This window comes from Serinus canaria, chromosome 1A (genome assembly GCF_022539315.1).
Source record: "Serinus canaria isolate serCan28SL12 chromosome 1A, serCan2020, whole genome shotgun sequence".
Taxonomy (NCBI): domain Eukaryota; kingdom Metazoa; phylum Chordata; class Aves; order Passeriformes; family Fringillidae; genus Serinus; species Serinus canaria.
The window spans coordinates 38356910-38381325 of NC_066314.1; the positions used below are offsets into that span (position 1 = coordinate 38356910).

Sequence of the window (24416 nt, forward strand, 5' to 3'; positions counted from 1 at the left end):
TTAGGTGCAGAAACTGCAGTTGTGCTAGCCAGGGCTTAACCAGTTGCACATTTGAGCAAGTGAAGGCATATATTTCCACCTTCCTACTAAAACCCAGCCTTTAACAGTTACTATCTGCTTTATGGCAAACCCTAGTATCTATATTGGAATATAGCCCAATAGTTAGTTTTCTGTTCTATCCCACATTTTATCATTATCGTATTTGAGTGTGTAAGAATTTGTATTTTTGCAGTATCTTAACAGATATTAACAACTTACATTACAACAGAGTAGAAGATTTATGGAGGAAAAATACAGGTATTTCCTACTAACCATGTAGCATTTCTCTGCCTTTATTTTCCATTAAGCAGTAGTTGAACTAGGACATTTCTTGTATTTTACACAAATAGCTAATACAGCTTAGAGAGTTTTTATGATAATATTGCAGTTATTTATTTTTTTTGAAAGTAGGCAAACAAAGTATTACATCTTCAAATCTGAGCAATCAAGAATGTTACTGTGTGTTTTGATGGTTTTTACTACATTCTGTACTTATCTTCATGCTAATAGCAGCAAAGTAATTTTGATAGCATGGAGTATAATGATGGAGGTTATGCTTAGCAAAGATTTTTTTAATATAGTTTTCTCTTGCTCTGTGTCTGGTTAGTGTGTAGCAGGATGGCAACCTATGGGGCTGTTGCATGCTGGGGTGTTGGGTACTTGTGCATGAGAGCTCAGTGGAAGAACAAGGGAAGGCCCGTGGTTCTCTGCCTACTCCCTCTCCTGCAGACTCCTCCTTTGGGTTCATTTGAAGGGATTTTAATTTCTCAACCTTTTCATCAACACAGCTTTGTCTGATTCAGAATTTATATTTCTTGTTAAACATCCATATTTAATGGAGAAGTTTTATCTTAATATTTTGTGATGATTTTAATAAACAAATTGTTGCAGACAAAGGCAAAGATCAGATATTCCCATAGGGCTGAAAGGAAAGAAAAAGGAGTGTTTTCTCTTTCTTCCCCAGTAATGTTGGTCTGGGATCCTTTTCCTCTTTATGTAAGCCTTGGGATTTCTTCAGTTTCAGTTTGAGGATGTATCATGTGTTTTTCTTTTACCAGTGATACCTCTTCCCCCAAAGACTCTAAAGCACTCTTTAAAGCTATGTGCACACAATGATTTCTGAGCTGATTTTTCTGCACAGTTTTTTGCTATAGAGAGTATTAGTATTATCTTACAGAGTCTTAGAGATAATATTAGCTTTCTCTATGACTTCGTGATATAGCACAAAACCATATGTTGCTACTAGTCTGTGAAATCTGGGAGTACACTGCTGACTCAGTATTGACAGGGTAAATGTGTCTACATGCATATGTATGTATATATATGCACTGCTTCTCTCTCATGGATGTGAATATAACTTGCATAAAAATAAATAAAGCAAAGTTTGTGGGAAGTTTATTTTTTTATCTTTTATTCAGCTCTTTCTCTTAATGTTCTTGTAAAGCACTTCTATAACCAGACAAACATATTGCATGTATTGATACTTTTCATTCAGAAGGAGACACAGGAGATTTACAAAACTTACCTTGATGTGTTGTGTGAGGATTTCATATATTGGCAAGAGAGAGGGAGACACATGAGTATTTCTAAATGAGAGCTGAAAAACCCCAGTCAGAATCCACTGTAAAACATGCTCTGGGTAGCCTAGAAAAATAACTGTGTAATATTCCCTCCATTAGTTGAGACAGAGCCCCAAAAGTAGCAATAGTAAGGTCACATCTCTCAAAGCTGGTCCTACATCCCACGACTGCAAGAATTTTTCTTTATTTCAAAGGCTGTAGTAAATGTATGCTACCTAAATATGCACAGTGTGATTTATGCCATTGGAAATATTGCTTATTAAACATCTGAAGCTGAATATTCATCTTTAGATATGCTTATTAAAATATGTTTTCAACAGTGGATAAAAGTCATATAGTTGCAATCACTTTTTACTCAAATTAAGGTGTCTTACAAGTGTTTTAATCTGTAGTTCCTAGTGCTCCCAGGGATATTGTTTTTTCCAATGTGCAATCAACAAGTGTGACCTTGCATTGGAGAGCACCAAAATCTATCCTTGGCTACTTTCAAGACTACAAGATTACCACACAGCTACAATCCATCCACTGCAGTGACTGGGAGGCTATGGAATGTATTGAACATGAGATGCATCAGTATTTATATGAAAATGTCATGGATGACTGGATAGAAGACACAGTGTATGGACTGAAAAAATACAGATGGTACAGATTTGCTGTTGCTGCCAGTACAAATGTTGGTTATGGCAGTTCTTCACCTTGGATTTCAACTCAAACCCTTCCTGGCTGTAAGTAATGGTGTCTTCCGTGTCTCATGATGCTATAACAATGTGATGTTCATCTAAATAACAAGAACTCTTGTTAGAAGTTATTTCTTCATAGACCTACAATACTGGTGAAGGATTTATAGCAACTCTTGACCTATGATATATATATATATATATGATATAAATTGTGTGGTAGGTATACATACCTAACACTGACTGATATTTCAATATATTTTGTGTACTCTTTTATATTTACTGCTTACCCAACAGTATTTCAATCCTCAGCTGTCCTACACGTGTAGACTTGGTAAGTCTGAATTTTTGCAGGTATGAGTTAGTATGCCATTTTTCAATACAATTTCACCTGTGGGGTTTGCCAATGAAAAAAGTATTTTTTAAATTCTTTGACTAAAAGTCAGTTCATTAAGTTGTAAAACTTTCCTGAAATGCTGTTGTGTGTTTTTGGCAATGGAATTTAGGCAATACTTTCTGAGGGATTAAGATTTCTTTCTAAAACCATATCCACCTACAGAGTTTACTAATCAGGGTAGCCATGAAACATGTACAGGATTGCCATGATATGTATTAGAGTTCTCATGCCTCAGCTGAGGATTTAAGTTTCCAAGTAAGAGAAGAGGTAGTTGTCAAAAATAAGTCAGCACAAAATATTTGAGGGAAGGGGACATAAATTATTTAGGCAGTTGTCATGAGAATATATGACCTTCCCTACCAGTTTACACCCATCCTAGGATAGAGAATATTCTGAGATCTGGCCTCTGTGGAACGACTGAGATTCACCATAGATTGCTGGACTTAATCACAGCTCTTTTAGTAATTTCCCCTTTCAAAGTAATAATAATAATAATAATAATAATAATAATAATAATAATGAATAAAGATGCCAGGTACTCAAAGAGCTGCGTACCAAGGACTACTCAGTGGTCTGGAATTTACCTTGTCCCACTCAGGTTTTTATAATCATGTGATGTGTGGACACTGTGATAGTAAACATCACAACAGCCTGATTTTTTATAAAGCTCAGAAGTAGTCCTTTGGATTGAGAAGTGCTGGAATCAGCTGCAGAATCATTCTCATGTGCACTTTCTTTGTCCAGTGACTCATGGGGAATCTCTGCCTGTAAATCAGTGCAACATTTTAAATTAAGGGGAAGAAAAAACCCAACAAATCCAAATGGAGCAGAAAATAGATTACAGAAGTTCTCCACAACTTGAGCAACACTTGAGCCAGCAGCTCTGGAGAGATTTCTTACTATTAAAATGATAGAACTCAGCTGCTGACTTATGCAAATACTTTTAAAAAAATTGTTGTTGAGTTAAAAAAAAGTTAGGGATTTAAACTGGAAGGGGAAGCAGATAATGAAAACATATTTAATTGCATAAAGTTAGGATGATTTTTTGATTTCCTCTTCAGAGAGTGATGATTTGGTTTAAGAGAGAGCTATTTTCCTATTCAGTCCCACTGAGAAGATGGTATTTAAAAGTATAAACATCTCAATAGACTGCACGAGCCCTTTCCATGCCAATTCAGTGCCCTTCTCAGCAGTAGGTCCTCTGTGTGTTCTATTAGATAGTTTACAAGTGGTGAGGTAGAAGGAATAAAAGTTTCACCACTTCTTCCAGCCCAGTGTCTGGGGCTGCTGACCTGTGTCTGTGGTGATGGAAGTAGGCAGCAATGAATTTCCTGTGAGTTAGACTGGTGACACATCAGGAGATAAGCTGCCTATAAAACACACTGCTGTGGAGTCAAGGCAGCATGGGCACTATTCCAAATGTCATGTCTGGGCACTGGTCTTTTTCTGGGGTAATGGCAATCAGCTGAGGAGGGGGAAAAAGACAAAGGTGACATGACACATCTGGGTAGCCAGCTGGCAGCTTTGTCTTGCTTCAGCAGTGCTGGGAGCCTCCATGAGTGCTGGTTTATCTTTAGCAAGGGCAGGTTTCTAGGTACCTTTAACTTTACAAAGAGTAGTCATTAGAATTGGTGTTAAAAATCCCCTCAGTTCTGCTCTTTCTATTGCAAAGGATACAGCCTATATCAGGAAAGAGCAATTCAGAATGCACAAACAGATTTGGCACTCTGGGCAGCCTTGTAACGTGTATGCAGCAAACAGGTGTTGATCTCCCTCTCCTTTCCCTCATGAACAGGGCCAAGCATCCTCTGGATTAGCCTGCTGATACACAGCCAATATGCATGGTCTGTTAGGGCTTAAGAGTGCTTAGCTGCTATGTAAAATACCCTGAGTACTTAGCCCATAAAATCAATGGGAGTTTTGTTTGCACATTTCAGGACAGAAGTTAGGCACTCTTTCACTTGATTTTCAAGAAGTGCCTCTGTAAGATATTGTTTCCACCAAAGGTAAAGTTGCCTTTGTTGTGAATAGTTAAAGGATTTTTTCTTCATTATTCATTGGGTTCTCAGAAATTTGTGTTTCTCTCAAGCCTAAAGAAAATATTCAAGTATTGTATTCAGGAGGTTATTCATTATCATATTCAGGAGGAGCATATGAGGTGAAAACTGTTAGACTCATTTCCCAGAATGTAAAGAGAAGAAACCTCAAGAGCAGCAAAAATTGCATCAAAGAACTCCTAAATATTTTTTATAAGTTCTGAGAATTTGATTGTTGTGCTAAAGCAGAAATACCTAGTAATTCTGACTATCCAGTGAAAAAGGTGGGGATCTTAGTTGTTTCTTTCAGTTGTTCATTATGAAGACAAATGTAAGGCTCTAGGAATTATTTTCAAGATTCTTTAAGTTATTTGCACATTTTAAACAAAAATTAATGGCAGTGTTCTCTACTGAGAGTGGTTATAGAGTTACTCTGTGAAAATATTATGGATTGTTAGCGCAGCCCAGCTCTCACATCACACATAAACTATTCAGCCTTCTGTCTTGCAGATTATCCTCACAGGAATTGTCTTACTGTCTCATAAAGCAGTGTGATGGCACCATTATTACTTAGCTGATTGATCACCCAAGAGCCAAGTCCATTCTACAAGATTAAATATTTCCATCACAACTTAGATTTATATAGTTACCAGCACAGAAGATCACAGTGTTGTGTCACAGTAAGAGAAAGCGCAAGAAATGTTTTCCATAGCTATGGAAACTTTGTTCCCTCACACCTACACTTACCCCAAGTTTCACTATTACACTTATGAGAAGAATAAGATTGGCTGAACTTAGGTTTTCTGAGAGAAAATAATCGTGGAGGGTCAGTGTGAGATGAAAAATGAATGACAGTGAGATCACTGACCTCATTTTGGATCTCATAGTTACACAATGCAATGCTTTTTGGTAAACTGCCAAGTCCCCTAATGCCAGGATATACTGAGGTACAAAGGAAAATCCCAGATGTTTGAATGTCCCATGAAGGCCAGGACATACAAGCATGGGGCAGAGGGTTATGCCTCTCTTTTCAGCGCCTCCTTTCCCAATCCCTGCTCATACCCAGTTGCTTGGTACTATTAAAGAAATGTTTGTGTGTGATGAAAAGTAACGAGATTTCACGTCTTGTTATGTGTTCTTTCTTCTGGAAAGCTTTGCCTGGGAGAACGTGTTTCTCTTTGTTTGTTACATTTTCTCCAAAGTAAACATTTGAAAATAATTGGCTAATATAAGGAATAACTGTTTAAAATTACATAAAAATAACCTAGATGATTAAAAATTAAAGAACCAAAGCACACACTTTATTTTTGCTGGGAAAGGGAAAAAAGGAGCTGATCCTAACCAAACTGGCAAGCATTAATTTCTGTTAGAAAACTGGAGTATTCAGACTTATTTTTGAAGATTATGCTAAATGATGGGCTATCCAGACTTATCTTCAAACTAACACACTTAACTGCTGCCTTAGCATTAGGACACAGATGGATGGGAAAGATGACCCTGACCTCCATAAGACCCACATTCCTGTGCAAGGATAGAAGCATGATAATCAGGAAATGATGGTTATTAGTTACAGAAAATGCATTATTGTGAAAACCAGGAGAAAAGTGCTTATGAGAGGAAGTGATTGGATTATGGGGGAATGAGAGAATAAGACTAGGTCATTTCTCCAGAGTAAATTGCTGTGATTTATAAGAGAAAGGGGGTAGTGATATCATGGCTTCATACTGACCAGATTCATTTCACAAACAAACCTAAATCAGAATGGGGCAGTTATCCAAAGAATCAAACACAGATTTTAAAAAGATGTTTTTTGTAAGACATAGTACATGTCAGATACCCTTCATTTTCTGGTTATGTCCCCAGTTATACTTGTAATTTCAGAAAATATTCCTACATTTCAATATGATTTGGTTAATGTCTGATATTTTACTTTGCATAATGAAAATAAACCACGTATTAATGTTTAGACATACTTTAAAAAAGTAACTTAAATACAGCATACTCAATCAGAATTTTCTTGCAAATATTTACAAATACATCAAGTATAAACTGCATATCGAAATTAACCATATAAGTAACTGCAGACTGTATAATTTGTAGATGAGATTATGCTTTAAAATTATTTCACACCATCTAATGCATAACTGCGGAGTCCATTAGTTCTATAAAAATACAATGGAAAATTGTCCTTGGAAACTTGGTTGGTTTCAAAACTAAGGCCCAAGAAGCTATATATATATATATATATATATATATATATATGATTTTATACTGTTTTTCAGAAATTTCCTTTTGCAATAAAACTGATAAATAACATTGCCACAGGTACTGGAAGCACTGTTTACACTGAAAGGCTGTTTGGTAACAAGCCTGACATGCATTACCTGAAAAATAAAATTTGTGCTTATTCTAATTTTCAGGAACAATGCTTGCCCTTGTGTTTTCTTTTATCTTTTGCAGCTCCCCACTTGCCAGCCAGCCTTCTCTGAGCACTCTCCTCTTTTACCACCCCTCATGTGCACTCACAGTTCATTCAGTTACACTCCATTCAGTTGTTCCATGCTCTTCAGTATTTTTGGGGACTGCTTCCAATGGCTGAATTTGATCCTGCCTATAAAGTCTTGTATATTCCTGCTAATCCCAGCACAGGAATCTAATTCCTGTATCCAACATCCTAAACTCATTTTAGCACCTTACCTAATCCTAAATATTTCTCTTTTATTCTGCAATGATGGTGCCAAATTTTCACCTCCATAGTGCAAAATTGTATTATTTTCCTCATTAATCTTTCACACATAACTACAACAGCTACATATTTCCATGTTCTTTTCCTTTTCTATGTCCTTCCTGTGTTCTTCATGAAGAGCTAAGAAGCCTTGTACACCCTCCAATTTTTCTACTCATTTAGCCCTCTTTTCTACTCATTTGCCACTAATGACTAATAGTGGCAAACTACATATTCATGTGTTAATCTTGTTTGAGAACAGAGACTGCATCTTCTGATTATCACAGGCACGGTTGCTTTAGTAATTTTTTATAATATACTGTGTACTGATATGGATATTTTTGTGGTAGATTGAAAAGAAGGCACCATGAAGTCAGGTTCTGGAAATATGTACAAATACATTTTTGTTTTTTAACATGCTGCTCAGTGATACTTTCCACGGTTGTCTTTTTTTTTGTAGTGCATCCAAAAGCAAGGCATCCTGGAGCCAAGTTCTGTGATTATCTACAAATCTGTGGTCATTCTATTCCAAATTTCATTTTCCTGAGATTTCAATGGTTATTATGAAAAGATAATACCATTTGCTGAGAATTGCTGAGTTGTTATTATGATTTCATTAATTTCTTGATCATTAATAAGAAATAACTAGGTTAATTCACAAATCACCTCAACGAATGGAAATTTTAGGGAAATCTCATTTCTTTATGTGAGCATTCTTGCCCTCTTGCAATTCTTACCATTTCTTTTGTTTGGGTTTTCTGTATTTTCTCAACATGCTGAGAATAAATCAAAAGGAAATGCAGAAAATTATTTCTACTTATACTTTCTGATACTACTGGAAATTTTTTCTAGCATGCAGAAGTTTATGTCTTTTCACAATTTCTTGTTTTTGCAATGATTCATTTGACAGAAACAAATATGTTATGCTTGTCTATTTGTATAAATATTTGCATATATATTACTTGTGTTGTGTGCAATAAAGAACTTATAATTAAATAACCATATAATCTTGATTTAAAATGAAGTCATAGGCAGTCCATACACTAAAAAAATTGTAGTAGTTATAATGAAAGATGTATTTCTAAATCACATGGTGTGACTTACATATGAAAAAAGAGAAAAATTATAGTTATTTAAGCAGTGTGCAATCTTAATTGTGAGATAAAGTTTTATTTTCAAACCTCTACTGGCCATTAAAATTATACTGGGTTATTTTTTATTCACTTCATTGGCCACAATTCACATACACTTTTTTTTTTTCTACAGCTCCAGATGGTCCTCCAGAAAATGTGACTGTTTTAGCTACATCTCCTCACAGTATTAATGTCAGCTGGAATGAACCTGCCATCGTTACAGGACCAACGAGCTACCTCATAGATGTTACCTCAGTAAGGCAACCCAGTTTTACTCAGTGGTGATACAGATGGTTGGGGACACCAATACCACAGCAACAGAAGTTGCAGGACAGACATAAGTGGGTTGAAAACTAAATAATTGTGTCTATTTCCACAGAAATTCCACTTAAGAATTAATTGTACATTTATTCATTTATTAATGGGAGATAAAAATTAATTGGCTCATATCAAAAATAAGGAGGAAAAAAGTGTATCTATAAATGTACAGGAGAACAGTAGTTGAGCTTTGTGGAAATGGACCTCTTTTTAACCATAACTGCTTTTTCTTCTTCAAAGGAAGGAGAGGTTCATCACAGTGATTTTACAAACCAAAGTGGAGAGCCTAGCAAAAGGAAATGACATGTACAAAGTTACACAGCACCAGAAGGCAAGCTTTAAAGTCAAGCTAGATTTCCCACTTTGCACTTGGTGCTCTGTCCATCAGATTAGGTCTATTTTGGTAGCACAGTAATAACACTTCTTTCTCCTTGATCTTTATAACCAAAAAAAGCTGACATAAGAGAATAACTCTGGTGGCTTTTCTCTTTTCATCCTCTGCTGCACTTACAAAAACTCCTTAAACCCACCATTAATAAATCCCATTTCCTGCCCTGTGGCAAGATAGGCATCTTTCTAAGTTCAAGCCCATGAGAAGTAGGATATAGGTTCCGTGTTCTGCCAGGAATTATAAAGACAGGGCTGTAAGTGAAAATAGGAAGTAGCTTACCAGATGTTAACTAGGAAAAGTTGCTGTTTACAGTTTCAAAAATTTTGAATCATTCTGTTAGATAGTAGGAAAAAAAAATAAAGTCTACTTCAAACTATTTAAGGCCTTTAGGTTTTCTGAGAAGAGAGCAAGACTATGTGTATATATTTAATATTTCTGAATCTCTCATAAGAATTACTGATCTGCTAATATATTAATGCTGAGATATTTCTGCAATCAAAATGTCTAAGGAGATCAGTAAAAAAATACCCAATATTTTTGAGCTACTCAAAAAAGTTACGAGAGAGTAATGTGCAATCCTGTAATTTTCTCTTCCTCTAAGTTTATTTTACAATATGCAGAGAGAAATCTGCTCAGTTCTGAATGGGCTTACTGCAGCAATGGAATGGCAGGATGAAGGAAGTATGACAAGGGGTGGACTTACAGGGGTGATTGCTTGGCCCAATGGGTTGGTCACTAAAAACTACATAGCAAGTTTTATTTCCTCTCTAATAAAGTTAGAGACGACTTCCTCCTCATAAAAAATTCCTGTCATTTTTGACTAAACAGCATTTTAGTGGGAAATCAGCAGGAAAACATTTAGTAGTTTTTATAAAATTTAAAAATTCAGTTTTCTAAGCTTGAATTTTTGGTATTTAATATTTCATAAATTTGTACTGAAAACAATTCCCTCTCTGTCTGATAATTCCAAAGTTCTCAATGATATCATCTCAATCTACATTCTAAAAATATTATAAATACCTTATCAATATAAGTTATAATAAAATTCCTGGAGAAAGATGATCTATGGAATGTTTCATGAGAACTTGCCAGCATTTGAAAGGAACTTAAAAAACTGTTTTAAATCTTCAGTTTGGAGGATCAGTTTTTATGAAGTGAATTTTTTGGGATTTTTCAAAGTATATTTCAGATAAGCAGATCATTGTTTATGGATTCCCTGTATTTAGATGTTTTCTGTCTAATGACTGGCACTACAGGTGTCAGTTCTGGAAATTTTTGTAGACAAACCTCTTCCTTCCTAAAGACTAGTAAAGCTGTCCCAATCTTTTTCACTGAAATTTTTAGAATAGAATTTATTTTTCCATAGGGAAAGTTTTATGAAGACTCCAAATTCTACAAACTTCCAGTATGTGTAATTTTACTCATTCTTATTCTCAGCTAAGTATCTTTAAATATTTATAAAAAATGGCATCATAGAACAGAATAATTCAGATTTCTCCTCTGTTATATACTAAAAGTTAATAATTAGTATTCATAACTGAATGTATTGGGATTCTGCTTGAATTACTAGGATGTGCCTTGCAGCTTTAAGGATCAGAAAAGCTAAAAACTGCTCCATTATTTTTCCTCCTAGTCATGTTTCAGTTTGTCATACTAAAATTCTGAATAAGTACTTCTGAATAAAATATTCCTGGAAATAGGTAAGGAAAATGGAACTTAACCATTAAACTTCATGGAGATAGAAACACAATTAATGATGTAGTGCTGTGATTGTACTTTAGCTGTTGGATAAATATAAATATAAATTTATATGCCAGATTCTTGATAGCCAGAAAGAAGAAAATGTTTCAGCTCTTGATGGCCATCCCAGGAAATGAATGCCTGTGTAATTCATCAGAAAGTTTAGTTCAGGTTAACTCTCAGTGGGGATATATGCCTATCTGTCAAATAAATGGTATGCTTGAGCTGTTCTAATGTTTTATCAGCTGCATTTAATACAGTTTTTGTTCAGTGGGAAAACTACTGTACAGCTACCTAATTCTCTTTTCAAATTACACACTAAAGAAACAATAATAAAAACATTATGAACTGAAGCAGTGGGAATATACATAAATACAATATTGCAATTGATACTTGATGAAACACTAGAAAAGCACTCATTTTTTTCCTTTTTCTTGCTTTTGAAGATACCATTAGAAGTGATTAATTGGATATAAAGTCCAACACAGGAGATTTTTCTAGGGAAGTGGAGGATATTTGAAATGTAAAGATGAGAGTTATTCACAATGCAATTCAACCTGTAGCCTGCTCTAACACAGAAACAAGTGTACCTAAAGTATTCCTCAAAAATTATTCAATGTCTTTTTCATATAACATCCAGTGCTGAAAATTGCTCAGCAACCCTCAATATATTATTTTAGCTTATAACTAAATTAATAGTCATGGTTTTAGTTACATTTTTAGGTATATCAATGCAGATTGTAGTTTTTAATTCTAGTTGGTGTTAGTGTAAGTAAAATTTTTATTTGTATTTTTGTGAGCACTGTAAACAGTGGGTTATCTTCAATTTACTAACATCCTTTTTTATATTTTAAAGTTATTACTAGGTCTGCTATAGTCCACCATCTTTAGAATAAACTTTAAAGCTTTCTAGGTTTCCTGCTGGGAGAATTAATCCTTCCCAACTCTCACACAAAAAAGAGCTTCTATTAATATATCCAAGGGAGAATTGCACGTTCTTCTGTTGTATCAACATTATATATTGCTGTCCAACTTTCTCATTGTATTCCAAAGAGTCTGACACATAGATGTGACACATAGATCTTCTGGATCTTTGCCTAGTCTAATGGCTGTTTCAGGTCACCATAATGGCCCTGGCCCGGTGTCTCCAAATTGGTTCCTATTTGCTTGGTGTGAGACAACACCAATCCAAGAGCCCATTCCCTTAACCACAAACTACATGAAGTGCCAGAAAGGCAGCACATGGGTTAGATGGGAGTGTAGTCCCCAGCACAGCTTTGTACACTTGGTATCCAGAGACTCCTTGTGAACCCTTGTATCTAAATAGTTAGGGAGTTGAAAGAATAAAATTTAAATAAGATATTCAAATAATAATTTCCTGCTTTTGCTGTTTCAAACCTTGTAACAACTTTTTTATTTTATTTTACTGCTTTTTTACAGGTGGATAATGACAACTATAAAGCTCAGTTTTTGAAGACAAATGAGGAGGATAAAATCTTAGAAATTTCTGATTTGAAAGCGTTTACGAGGTATTCTGTAGTGATCATTGCCTTTACAGGGGATGTTAATGCTGCACTCCTAGAAGGCAAGCCTAGTTCCCCTATAATTGTCTCCACTTTTGAAGCAGGTTTGTAACTTTTTTCTACTTTAGACAGATCAAAATTCACAGTTTTTCTTTAATTTGATAAATATACGAGGACTTTGAACACAAGGCGGGCTTTTAATACAGGTTTGTCCTCACAATATTTTTTCTTTAATATTTAAAAAGGTGTCAGACAACAAAAAAAGGATGGTTATAAATACTAAGATTTACCTTCAGTTACACTGGGATCCTATCTTGCTCCATGTAAAATTTGTCTGTGTGGAACACAGCCAACTAGATTACTTCTATGGCCAATGAAGAGAGAGGTTCTATCTATACATTAGCATGCATATATGAGATACCTGTTTTAGGCAGGGAAGACTCCTTTGTGGAGGTACCTGTTAAGACACTACTGAAAACTTCATACAACATCCTTGGTTTTGGTGCAAAATTTAAACATAAAAAATTAGGTGAAGTGAATCCTACCATTTATAAGTGGTATCTGTGCAGACCTGAGGACATTATCTGTGTATTCTCTGTGGAAGGAAGTTGCTAGTGAAGGCTCATAAGAAACTCTGCTTGAATGAGGTGTTCCACAGATTCTAAACAATCTGGAGAATGAGCTAGATATTAAGGTGACAAAAGTACATTATGCTGTTAAGTTAGTCAGAGAAATAAAACTGAGAGATGAGATGTTAAAGAAGAGTAGGCAGCATTTGCATTTGCTTAGAAAACTATAGATAGTACAAAAATATAAATATGTACACGGGGAAAATTTTGTCCTAACTTTTCATACATAGATAATGGTTATGTTCTGTCTTCTCTCTTTGCTGGTTCTGAATTGTTTGCCATTGTTTAAACTACCAAACAAGCAAAACACTAAAAATTTTCTTAAGAGGTATTGAAGTTCTGTTTCATTCTAACTAATTATCATCTGTGTATAAAGGATAATTTCCGTATCTCTAGTGGGTCTGCTGCAGAATAACTGCCAAATTTAAATGTACTACACAGTGACTTTATTTATCATTTATCTTTCCTTTGATGTATGAAAATCCAAGGGACTTATTGATATAATACAATATGTATATGTATATGTACATATATAGATAGATGTCTCCAATGTTTAAATAAGATAAATTCTAGGGATTTCATTACCTATTTCTGTGTCTGGAAGATTATATGCTCTTTTGCTGTGAAATAAGATGTGGCTATGTGGTAGCTGGGTCTATTCTGAGACAGACAGCATCCTGTGGTACCCTTTCTGGTGGCTCTTTATATCAATATGTGATACATTAGGAAGTGCATAACTTTAGAGAGGAACAGGTTTATTTTTTTACATCTGATTTCATCTGGTTTGTACAGTTCAGCATATAGCTTAGTTAGGACCAATTGACAGAGACTTACTCCAGAGAAGCCTCAGTAACATTTGTTGGCTGGTATAAAAGTCCTGGGAAATAGGACAACTGCACCTAAATCCCTGGCTGAGGGAATGTGTTTACCTTCCGCCGCTTGATTTCACTATTTAAAGGTCATGCCACATGCTTGTCTGCTCAGGTAGAGCAATAAATATTTAGCTGCCTGGAAAGAATGTTACAGCCTTTGCCTTCAGATAGGGACATTGGGAAAATGATTTATACCTTTGCTGTCTTAAGAATAAGCTACTGGAATAAGCATTTGACAAGACACTGCCTCCAGAAAAAATGCATGTTGGGCTTGTGTCTGGGCATCAGTCAGTGGGAAATTTTTCCTAAAGATTTAATTGTGGTAAGCAGAGACTCTTAGGAGCACAGTGGCTTGTTTATATGTTGGGAGGCAGCTTGCTGTTAACAGAGGAATACTCTGCTGTTTTCAGAAAGGAATACTCACTGACTCTTGCTTCTTGCTTCTCAACTTGTGCAAGGATTTGTCAACTCCAGATGTGTTTCAAGGTGTAATGATGCTTTCAGGCTTTTTAAACAGAAAAAAAATTTCTGAGTAGCAACTACATTCAGTGCCATCATTAAGAAAAGGATTTCAGTATATATTTGAGTTTTTATTGTGTTTATTAATATTTTCTTATGCAGTAAGTATTTGAGAACTTTAATACAACCCAAAAAATATCAATGAAATAATACTGATATACAAAAAATATAATTTTAATTTTTCAGGTTTTACTTTAATAATAATAGTAGTAAACTGATTAAGAGGGTCATTGAAATATTTATTTCAGTGCCTGAAGACCCACCTAACAACATAACTTTTCAGAAGATACCAGATGAAGTAACAAAATTCCAAGTAACATTTGTGCCACCATCTGAACCAAATGGAAATATTCAAGTGTATCAAGCTATGGTTTACAATGAAGATGACCCTGCTGCCATCCAGATCCACAACCTTAGTGTCATTGAAAAAAAAGATCAGTCAGTCACTGCCATGATAGAAGGGCTAAAAGGAGGACATACCTATAACGTCAGCGTAAGAAATGATACATTTGTTGGGTGGGGGGGTGGGGGAGTAGTATTTATTTTTCTTTGATATAAGTGTGAGATTAGTTTGAAAATTTGGCTGAATATGACATTTTCATGCCAAGAACGTTAGCTGGGGTGCAAAGAGATGCAAGTCTGAGGAACAAGGGGAGCAATGAACAGGATAGAGTGAGTGGGAGCAGGATGCATCACTAGTTCGGATGACCAGCTCATGTAGCAAGACACAGAGTCACAAGCACAAGACTAAATTTCTCTCTTAATTCCAGTACTGGCATTGCTCACTGGACATGAAAGGTCCAGTTCTGCGAGGGGAGCTTGCTAGAAGTACGGGCATGAAGTACTTTCAAACAGTCAGAGACTGGCACATGGGAGGAGGAAAGATCATTCTTTAAGTGAACTTGCTTACTCCTTTTTTAAGACCTTCATAAGCAATGAAGTGTTACCACACTTAGGACTTCAAAGCAATATAAAATAAGTTCTAGCCTGGTGTGAATGACAAAAGGAGTGTTTCAGCATTTATTGTTGCTACAGATCTATCCAGAATTGGCCAATATGAAGCTATTACAATACTCATTGAAACAAATGTTTGGTTTTTTTTAAGGTGTATGCAATTAATGGTGCTGGTGCAGGGCCAAAAATTCAATTGAAAATAACCATGGATATCAAAGGTATGTCCCAGAAAGAATGCTGTACCTGAAATCTCTATAAATTCTGAAGAAATTGCTGTTCCACCTGGGATTACACAGCTGTGTACCTTGAGCTGTTATTTAGGGGCTGCATAATGTAGGAACAGGAATGTAAAATTGATCCCCTTGAATTACAGTGCTCAGTTTTGCTGATCATTTGCTATTTGTATCAGAATCATACTGTCAAGCACTTGCAAAATCAGTGAAATAATCATACAAAGGTCAAATTTTAGTCATCATCAGCAAAAAGTTGAGAATATGACATAGGAATAGCTAAGTATGCAGTATCACAGTTGTCAAAATAAACAAAGTCATTGATTGATATTAATTGAAAAACTAAACCTCACTCTTTTTTATAGTTTTTTCTTTTAATTGAACATTACATACAGAGGCATTTATCAGAATATAGTTTTTAGAGGCTTAAGACAGTAAGTAGAACATTCAGTTGTCCCTGAAAATATGCTGGAGATTTTTTTTTTGCCTAACTCAGCTGTGTGCCTGACCAATGTACCTCCAGTGAAAATATTGTAAAATAGAACTCTGTGGTGTATCTTTTCTTAAAAACAGAACCACCAAGGCCCAAAAAGAAACCAGCACCAGTTTATGATACCAATGGAGCATTACTTGTCACAGCTACAACAATTACAATCAGAATGCCAATATGTTACTACAGTGATGATCATGGACCTATCAAGAAGATACAAGTTCTTGTTGTGGAAGCTGGAGGTAGAGTTTATTAAATTCCCTTGAAAACTGTTTTCAGGTTCAGGCTGTGTGTCTTTTTAATTTGGTTCTGGGATTTCAGTAATTTCATTTTAGAGGACAGACAACAAAATCACTTCTGCTGTGGCAACAGCACAAAGGGCATACAATACCTGTGGGCTGGGTACTGGATTCTGGGAATGCTTTCCAGTGTAGTGTTTTCCATACTGTTTGAAGCCACCAATATTATTCAGTCTCTAATTTTATCACTATAGTTCTTTTCTGTTTCCTTGAAAACCACCCCAACATTTCACATTTGGGAGTATAAATAAATATGAGACTTTTGGGGTTTGTTGAAGTTATTCTTCTGTTCTATTAGTTTTGCCTGTAAACTAATGCAGCCATGTGCAGTTGATATTTCCATTTCATTACGGGGGCAGAGAGTTATATAAATCCCCTCTGCACACTGTGGGTAAGAATGTTTATTCCCTTGTATGGGCTGATGAACATTTACTCGAGTGAAGTGCTGTGAAACCTTTTGAGTAACTGCTTACCAATGTGAGTGGTAGTTTTATGATAGGACAGCTCATGGTTAGGCTTACTTCACCTAAGAAGGAGAGACTCCAGGTATTTAAATACCTTTTTTTATACTTGGTTTCAAGGTATAGAAGTAAAGGATGCACAATAAGTGAACGGACCATAAGTGTCTCACCTTCTTCTCAACTTTGAATTTTAGCACTAATCCTAATGACATTTAGTTCATAACTATTGCAGTGAAAATTCTCTTGAACTGAAAGATAAACAAATACCATACTAAGCAACACTGTGAAGATTATCATGAGCTGCTGGGTACTATCCGCATATGGAAATCTAGTAATTTAATTATGAAATAATCCTTTGCTAGCTAGCTGGCCATGCTCAGTTTCAAAGTGTCTTGCACAAGTAATATAATCTACAGGCAGAACTGCTGTGTGAAATTGCCCCTCAAATTTTCTAGATGTGATTTAGTTGTCTTACTCAGAGTTAACAAAACATGGATAATGTGAATAGTAAGGAAATTTGGGATTAAGTGGAAATGCAGTTATAGGCTTATTTGTGTAAATTGCACCAAGAGCATGCTAAGCTCTTAAAAAATAATTTCCTATGTAACTTCTTTAATTGGAACCTGGTTTGAATGTAAATTATCTCTATCGTTTATTTTCTTGACAATAGCTCAGCATGATGGGAATGTTACCAAGTGGTATGATGCCTACTTCAACAGACCAAGGCCCTATTTTACAAATGAAGGCTTTCCAAACCCCCCATGCATAGAAGGAAAAGAAGATCTGAGTGGGAAAGAAGAGATATATGTCATAGGTGCTGATACTACATGTCTGATACCAGGCAGTCAAGACAAAATATGTAATGGCCCACTGAAACCAAGAAGGCAGTACCTGTAAGTACATTTGTCTTCATGTTTGGCCAAGAGAAAGATTTAAGTGCAATATAGATTTATGCAAACAATCAAAATGTATAGTTAAATTAGAACAGGAGGAAAACTGCTCATCATATGTATAAAACTTTAATTTTTTTACCTGAGAGTAGATATGGGAGACAATTTTTGTACAAAATTTTCAAGCAGAAAAAGATGCTTATTGAGTTCCTAAATTAAATAAATCCAAATTTAAGATAAGTAATTCACACTGGGATTTTTTATACATTTAAGATTTTGACACAGTTCTTGCTGTCTGTCAAAATGTCATTCTTTCAGGTGAATAATGATTTAAAATTATGTTATACTGAACTTAAATATATTATTTTAGTTTGTAAGTGAAACCTTATTTAAGAAAATGCACATCAACTTTATTTCATTGCTTCTCCTGGTTTTTTTTCACAGATTTAAGTTCAGAGCAACTAACATTAAAGGGCAGTTTACAGATTCTGACTATTCTGACCCTGTCAAAACATTGGGTAAGAAGACGGTAATTTGCTAAAGTATTTCTCAATTTCTAAAGTCTACATAATTCCATGCTTCTTTTAAATACAGTGGTTTCCATGAAGTCAATAATCTCTATTCTTGTTGGATGTAGTTTAACTAGAATGGCTGAAGAAATATATCCATTGCCTTGTATGTCCTTTTGAGGTAGTCAAGGGATTCCATGTCAGCCTAGACTGTTAAATGAAGAGGCAGTCTTGACAAAGTTTGTTTGCAGAGAGTCAATTATACTGAAACAAACAGGACAGTTCATCTTGTCTGGCAAACTGCCAGTAGTTTTCTCTTTGTGCTGTTTCCTTCTGTGTTGGATGTAGAACCTGTACTGGATACACGACAAATTGGCTGGGTGGCCTGGCTCAAAGAATGGTGCTTAAATGGAGTTTACCTGGCTGGCAGTTGGTCCCTACTGGAATTCCCCAGGGCTCAGTATTTGGCCAGTCCTGCTTTATGTCCCTATTGATGACCTGGCTGAGGGATCTAGGACACCCTCAGTCAGTTTGCAGGTAACACTAAGTTTGGCAGGAGTGTTGATCTGCTGGAGGGCAGGAAGGCTCTGCAGAGGGGTCTGGACAGGATGGATCAGTAGGCCAAGGCCAGCTGGATGAGGTTCAATAAGGCCAAGTACTGGCTCCTACACCTGGATCCCAACCACCCCATGCAGTGCTACAGGCTGGGGACAGAGTGGCTGGAAACTGCCCAAGGGATAAAGCAGCTGGCAATGCTGGTGACAGTGGCTGAACATGAGCCAGTGTGTGCCCAGGTGGCCGAGAAGGCCAATGGCATCCTGGCCTGGATCAGCAACAGTGCGGCCAGCAGGACCTGGGCAGGGAATGTGTCCCTGTACTTGGCACTGGTGAGGCCACACCTTGAGTCCTGGGTCTGGTTCTGAGCCCATCACTGCAAGAAAGGCATTGAGGTGCTGGAGAATGGCCAGAAAAGGGCAACAAGGCTGCGGAAGGGTCTGGAGCACAAGTCCTGTGAGGAGTGGCTGAGAGAGCTGGGGTTGTTTAGCCTGGAGAAAAGGAGGCTCAGGAGAGACATTATCACTCTCTTCCTGAAAGAAGGGTGTGACAAGATAGGTGTCAGTCTCTTCTCCCAGGTAACAACCAATAGGCCAAGAGGAAATGTGGTGACAGAGGAGGTTTAGATGAGATATTAGGGAAAATTTCTTCACAGAAATAGCACTAAGCATTTAAACAGGCTGCCCAGGAAAGTGGTAGTCACCATCTCTGAAGGTATTTAAAAGATATGTAGATGTGGCACTTAGGGACAGGATTTGTGGTGGCCTTGGCAGTGCTGGGTTAGCAGTAGGACTTTATGATCTTTTCAAGTCTAAATGATTCTATTATTATATTCCAGTGAGCTTAATGGCAGGTCATTTGAGGGCATGACCCTTTAGCCCCTTCATCCTTCGGATATGGAAAAAGCTCCATATGAATTAATAAATCAATATTGTCTAATAGAATCCATCTGGTTCTAAAGTCACTAGCAAAGAGGCCAGCAGTTATTTGGTCAGAAATCAAACATAATTCCTTCTTGGCCAAGTTGATATACACCCAAAACTGGGAATGACATCTCTTGTAGCAGATTGCAATAAGATCTGTAAGTTCTTTTAATATATTTGTAATTCAAAAACTTACTTAGCTCAGCCTTAGCCCTGACTTTCTGAAAATGGATATCAAGACAACTGGATGAGTACCCAGAAGAATTTTAGTGGGCACATATTTTTCATTTGGCATTCATCTTCTGTGATATGAGCTCCCTTATTCATCTAATCCATTTTAGGAATTTGTTACATGATCTGATACTGAAGAGCCTGAAATGCTAATTCATTACCTTTATATTCTGAAAGGATCTGGCACTATTTCTCCAGCACAGAATGCTTTAGAAAGTGCAACATAAAAGTTGTCTTTACATGTTCTCAGTTGAAAAATTTTAAGCAAATGAAGCAAATATTTTTCCCAGTAAGGGAAAGATAGTGTTTCCAATCAGGAAAAACAAATTTACTGGAAATGAGTCCAACTGCATCCAGTCCTCTGGACAATTTTCTCCTTTCTAACAGAAATATCTGCAATACTTAATTGCAGGCAGATAGTGAAATTCATTGCCTTATGTATTGTAACTGAAAACTTGTGACATTTTCTACCTTGTGCACGATAAATAAGGAAGATCTGTTTGTATGCTGAATAAAATGTAATAGGGAAAAAACCAAAACAGGCATTAATCCCCCAAAATGAGGAGACATGGGTCTCCTCATACCTATCCAATGCCTTCTGGGCTAAACTTTAACATCAAGCACTGCTTTTTAAGGCCAGACTACAGCATACTTTTGTCTGGTCTTAGCTTCTAAATTTCAGAGCTTTTAAATTTCAGAGTAATTCCATCTTATGAGGAAAAGATAATGAAAAGCTCTTTGCATGCTTTCTTACAAGTGCTGGGAAATCAACACCAAGTTGATATATCACAAGTGATGCAGGTACTGCAGTTGAATGGTCCTGAAGACAGAGCACTCTTGAGACACATGGCATGAGGAACCTTGCCCAAGAGTTTCCTTAGAGAACATGTTTGGTTATAGGAACTTCCAGCTTGCTCTAAAAATATAACTCAGAAAACATGCCAAAAAGTCAGCTTTTATAAATCTTTGCAACCCAATGATTTCTACTGCACTCAAAACATCATCTGCTCTCCAGGAGAAATTTATGCTGCCTGAAATCTGAATTGCAATTTGATTTTAAATCAGTTAGCTTCTTTTGTAATAATGTCTGAAATCTGTAGGTTTCCAACATTACACGTTTCATTTTATTAGCTGAAACTTTAATTTGAATTCTGGCAGACGTATTCGTAACAGTTCAAAAAATCCCACATTATTCTGGTTTCTAAATCTACTGTTTTAAAAGATCTTTGATCTGGAAAATCAGCAAGTTAACCTTTTGGTGCAATTTAATATTATGTGTTTGAAGCAGAAACAACTATGGAAAATCTTGAGAAATCATTTTGTGAGATGTGTCAGATGGTCTTGTAGATGATAGGAATTTTTTTGGGGAGGAGCACTGAAGCAGAAGTCCTGGAAATATACAGCTGCCATAATGTTTTTAATTATAGTAAAGGATACATTTTAATAGGGCGCCCACCCACCCAATCACATTTGGTGTACCACAACCTTCCTCTTGACCTAGAGAGGTGGAGTTTCTTCTTCACAATCCATGACTCTCATTGCAAAGTTATTGTCCATGCTACAATGAAAGGTCAGCGTTTTTCCATGAGATAATTAAGGTACAGTGATAAATACTGTTTAAACTTTTAATATATTAAGGCAGCTTGCACACTTTTTGTACATCACTGTGGGGAAACTGGTAGTTCTGTGTAAGTAAACCTTTTCCATGTTAAATATAAAGCTGATAAGACAGGAAATAATCACAGTGGGATTCCTAACACTGTCTTTTGCATAGAAACTGACCCTATGGAATTTTATTATTGCAATTTTTATCAACATGTATTGAGTGCAGCACTTCAGAATTATGTATCATGATATTCTCTATTTTGTCTCCTCTTCCATGCCCATGATTTTCTCTACAGACATGCCTACAGAAATATGTTTAGTCCTCCCCTGTTGCAAAGAAGCATGAGAAAATGTGGGGTTTTAATTCTTGGTTGGCATCCTACCAGCAATGTTTTTTTTTAATAATATCTGAATTTTTTTGATTAATGTTAATTTTACATTTTAACATAGACTTCAACATTCAGTGCAAAATAGAAGTTTTTTAGAGGTTTCTTTGGATATTCTTCTCTTTTTTCACATTCTAATACTTTCGCCCTATCATACTGAAAAGTGAGTGGCAGGAACTTTTTCATTCCTTTTCTCATTGAAACATTTTTGTATGTACTTGCTTTTCTGTTCTATTATCTTAAACTAATATTAATTTTTTTTGTTATCTTGTAATGTCCAGTGTTGCATCTAAAATTTTGCTAATGCAGTGGAAGTATTGGTTTAGGTCTTTTTCAAACTATGCTGAATTCTGTTGTCTGTCACTTCATACAGGCTGATATTGCTTATTCATGTTCATGTCAGTGTACAACAATCTCACACTTTCTTCTAATAAATTTCTACCTAGCCTACTGTTTCCTATGCTGTGTTGTAGCTGATTATTCCTGCCCACATGTAGAACCATGCACTTTTGTTCTTACAAAAGTTTATCCCACTGTTTTAAAGTGACTTCTTCAGATAAATCAGGATGGTTTTGAATTTTAATCACATTCTCTGGTGTACATCAGTCCAGATCATCTGCAATATACTCTCAAATCCAAAAATCACAAAGCCAAGACTATGGTGTTTCCCAGTGTGTCCTTGTGAGGACCTCATTCCTTGTCTGGGAAATAGTTTCACATGGCAGGAAGCAGTACATTTTCTCCTTCTCCTTAAGGCTAAACAGGAGCTAAGTTTTTCTACAGTGGACCAGCAAGTGGAGGGGAATGTCAACAAAAGAGAACAATACCAGCAGTAGGATTCCCTTGCTTTCCTTATTTTCACTGTTGCTAAGAAAAAAAGAGCATGAATTTTGTTTTAGGTACAGGATTACAGGAAGGGTGGGAAAATAAATGAGTCCCAGAAATTTAGCATTATAGAAGTTCAGAAAGAGGCCTAGAAACTACTAATCTAAATAGTTTATCAATTTCTGAATGAGCTTTCATTTTCACCTGGAAGGACTGATTAGAATACTAACACTTTTGCTTTTCTATCATTGAGGCCTTTATGATTACTTTTGACCTACTAGTGGTGGTTATTCCTAACAAAATCACCAATTCTCATATAAACCAGGAGCATGACTTAGTCGTCAGTGAGGCAGATTGATGCAGAAAGTTCAGATCTCATCACTAGTTCAGTTCTTTCAGCACCCTTAAAATACCTCTACAAACAATATGTTCTCCTTTGTGTCTGTGAGTGGAAGCTGCAAGTCTCATTGCTTTAGAGTTGTGTCTCCCTTTTCCACTTGAGGAGCTGGAGCAGTCCAGCACAGAGACTGAAGCAGGAGCTGAACTCAGGCCAGTGTTCAGACTGATGATACTGCAGTAGAGACTGACCTTAACCTGTTTAGCAGGTAAAACTGAAAAACACCAGCTGACACCTGCACATACAGCTGTATTAAAATAATGTGTTGGATAGATCAGCAATGCTTAGGAACTCTTATGTAAACTGTTTCTGGTTTTATTATACTTTTCTTTCTGGAACAACTCTTCAACAAACATAAAATGGGTGCAGTTATACAGAGACTGAGAGGGTCTTTCATTATTCCCTAATTTCATATTGTCAGAAATTTAAAAATTCCAAAGAATCTATGATATATTAGCTTTCAACTTTCTGTTGCAGGTGAAGGACTGACAGGAAGATCTGTAGAAGTTGTCCTTGCTGTTACTTTGTGTATACTTTCAGCTGTTCTTTTGGTGGCTGCAGTATATGCTTTTGCAAGGTGAGATTTATATATCCTTGCCATAGCTGGTTTGAAAACACTCAAACATGGTTTAAAGAAGAGTTGAAACAGTCCTATAAGTGGAACTAATCTGTGATTTCAAAAAATCTTGTATTTGGTTGGGTTGGGGATTTTTTTAGGTTTGGTTTTTTGTTTTCTTTCTTTGTTTGTTTTTGTTGTTTTTTGTTTGGTTTTTTTTAATGTAGAACTTTAGGGAGAGACTCACAAAGACTTTAGTCTAGTGAGGGTAACCTCCCTAGATGAAGGGAAGGTTACCCTCACAAGATGAAGAAAATCCAACTTCTCCAGAGGGTAAATCAGAGTGGTAGCCTTTCTTAACCTTTCAGAGCCACTTCTCTATTGACAGATCAGAGTGTCAGCAGGTTGTAGTTATTGTGATGGCTAATACAATCTACAGCTGGGTGTGAAGTAAATACACTCAATTATATTTTCTGTCTTCCCAATAAATTTAGCAGTTAAATACATTGAGTTCTCACATGGGGAA

General features: G+C 36.1%; 1 protein-coding gene across 1 annotated transcript in view; it reads left to right on the forward strand.

Moving 5' to 3' along the window:
* The window catches only part of PTPRQ (protein tyrosine phosphatase receptor type Q), a 99156-nt gene that overhangs the window by 50087 nt on the left and 24653 nt on the right, over window positions 1–24416 (forward strand). The window contains 9 exon segments of the mRNA XM_009086994.4: window positions 2012–2344; window positions 8721–8842; window positions 12477–12663; window positions 14828–15072; window positions 15685–15751; window positions 16337–16495; window positions 17684–17906; window positions 18348–18421; window positions 23812–23911. Of these exon segments, the coding sequence (XP_009085242.3) occupies window positions 2012–2344; window positions 8721–8842; window positions 12477–12663; window positions 14828–15072; window positions 15685–15751; window positions 16337–16495; window positions 17684–17906; window positions 18348–18421; window positions 23812–23911 (1510 nt within the window).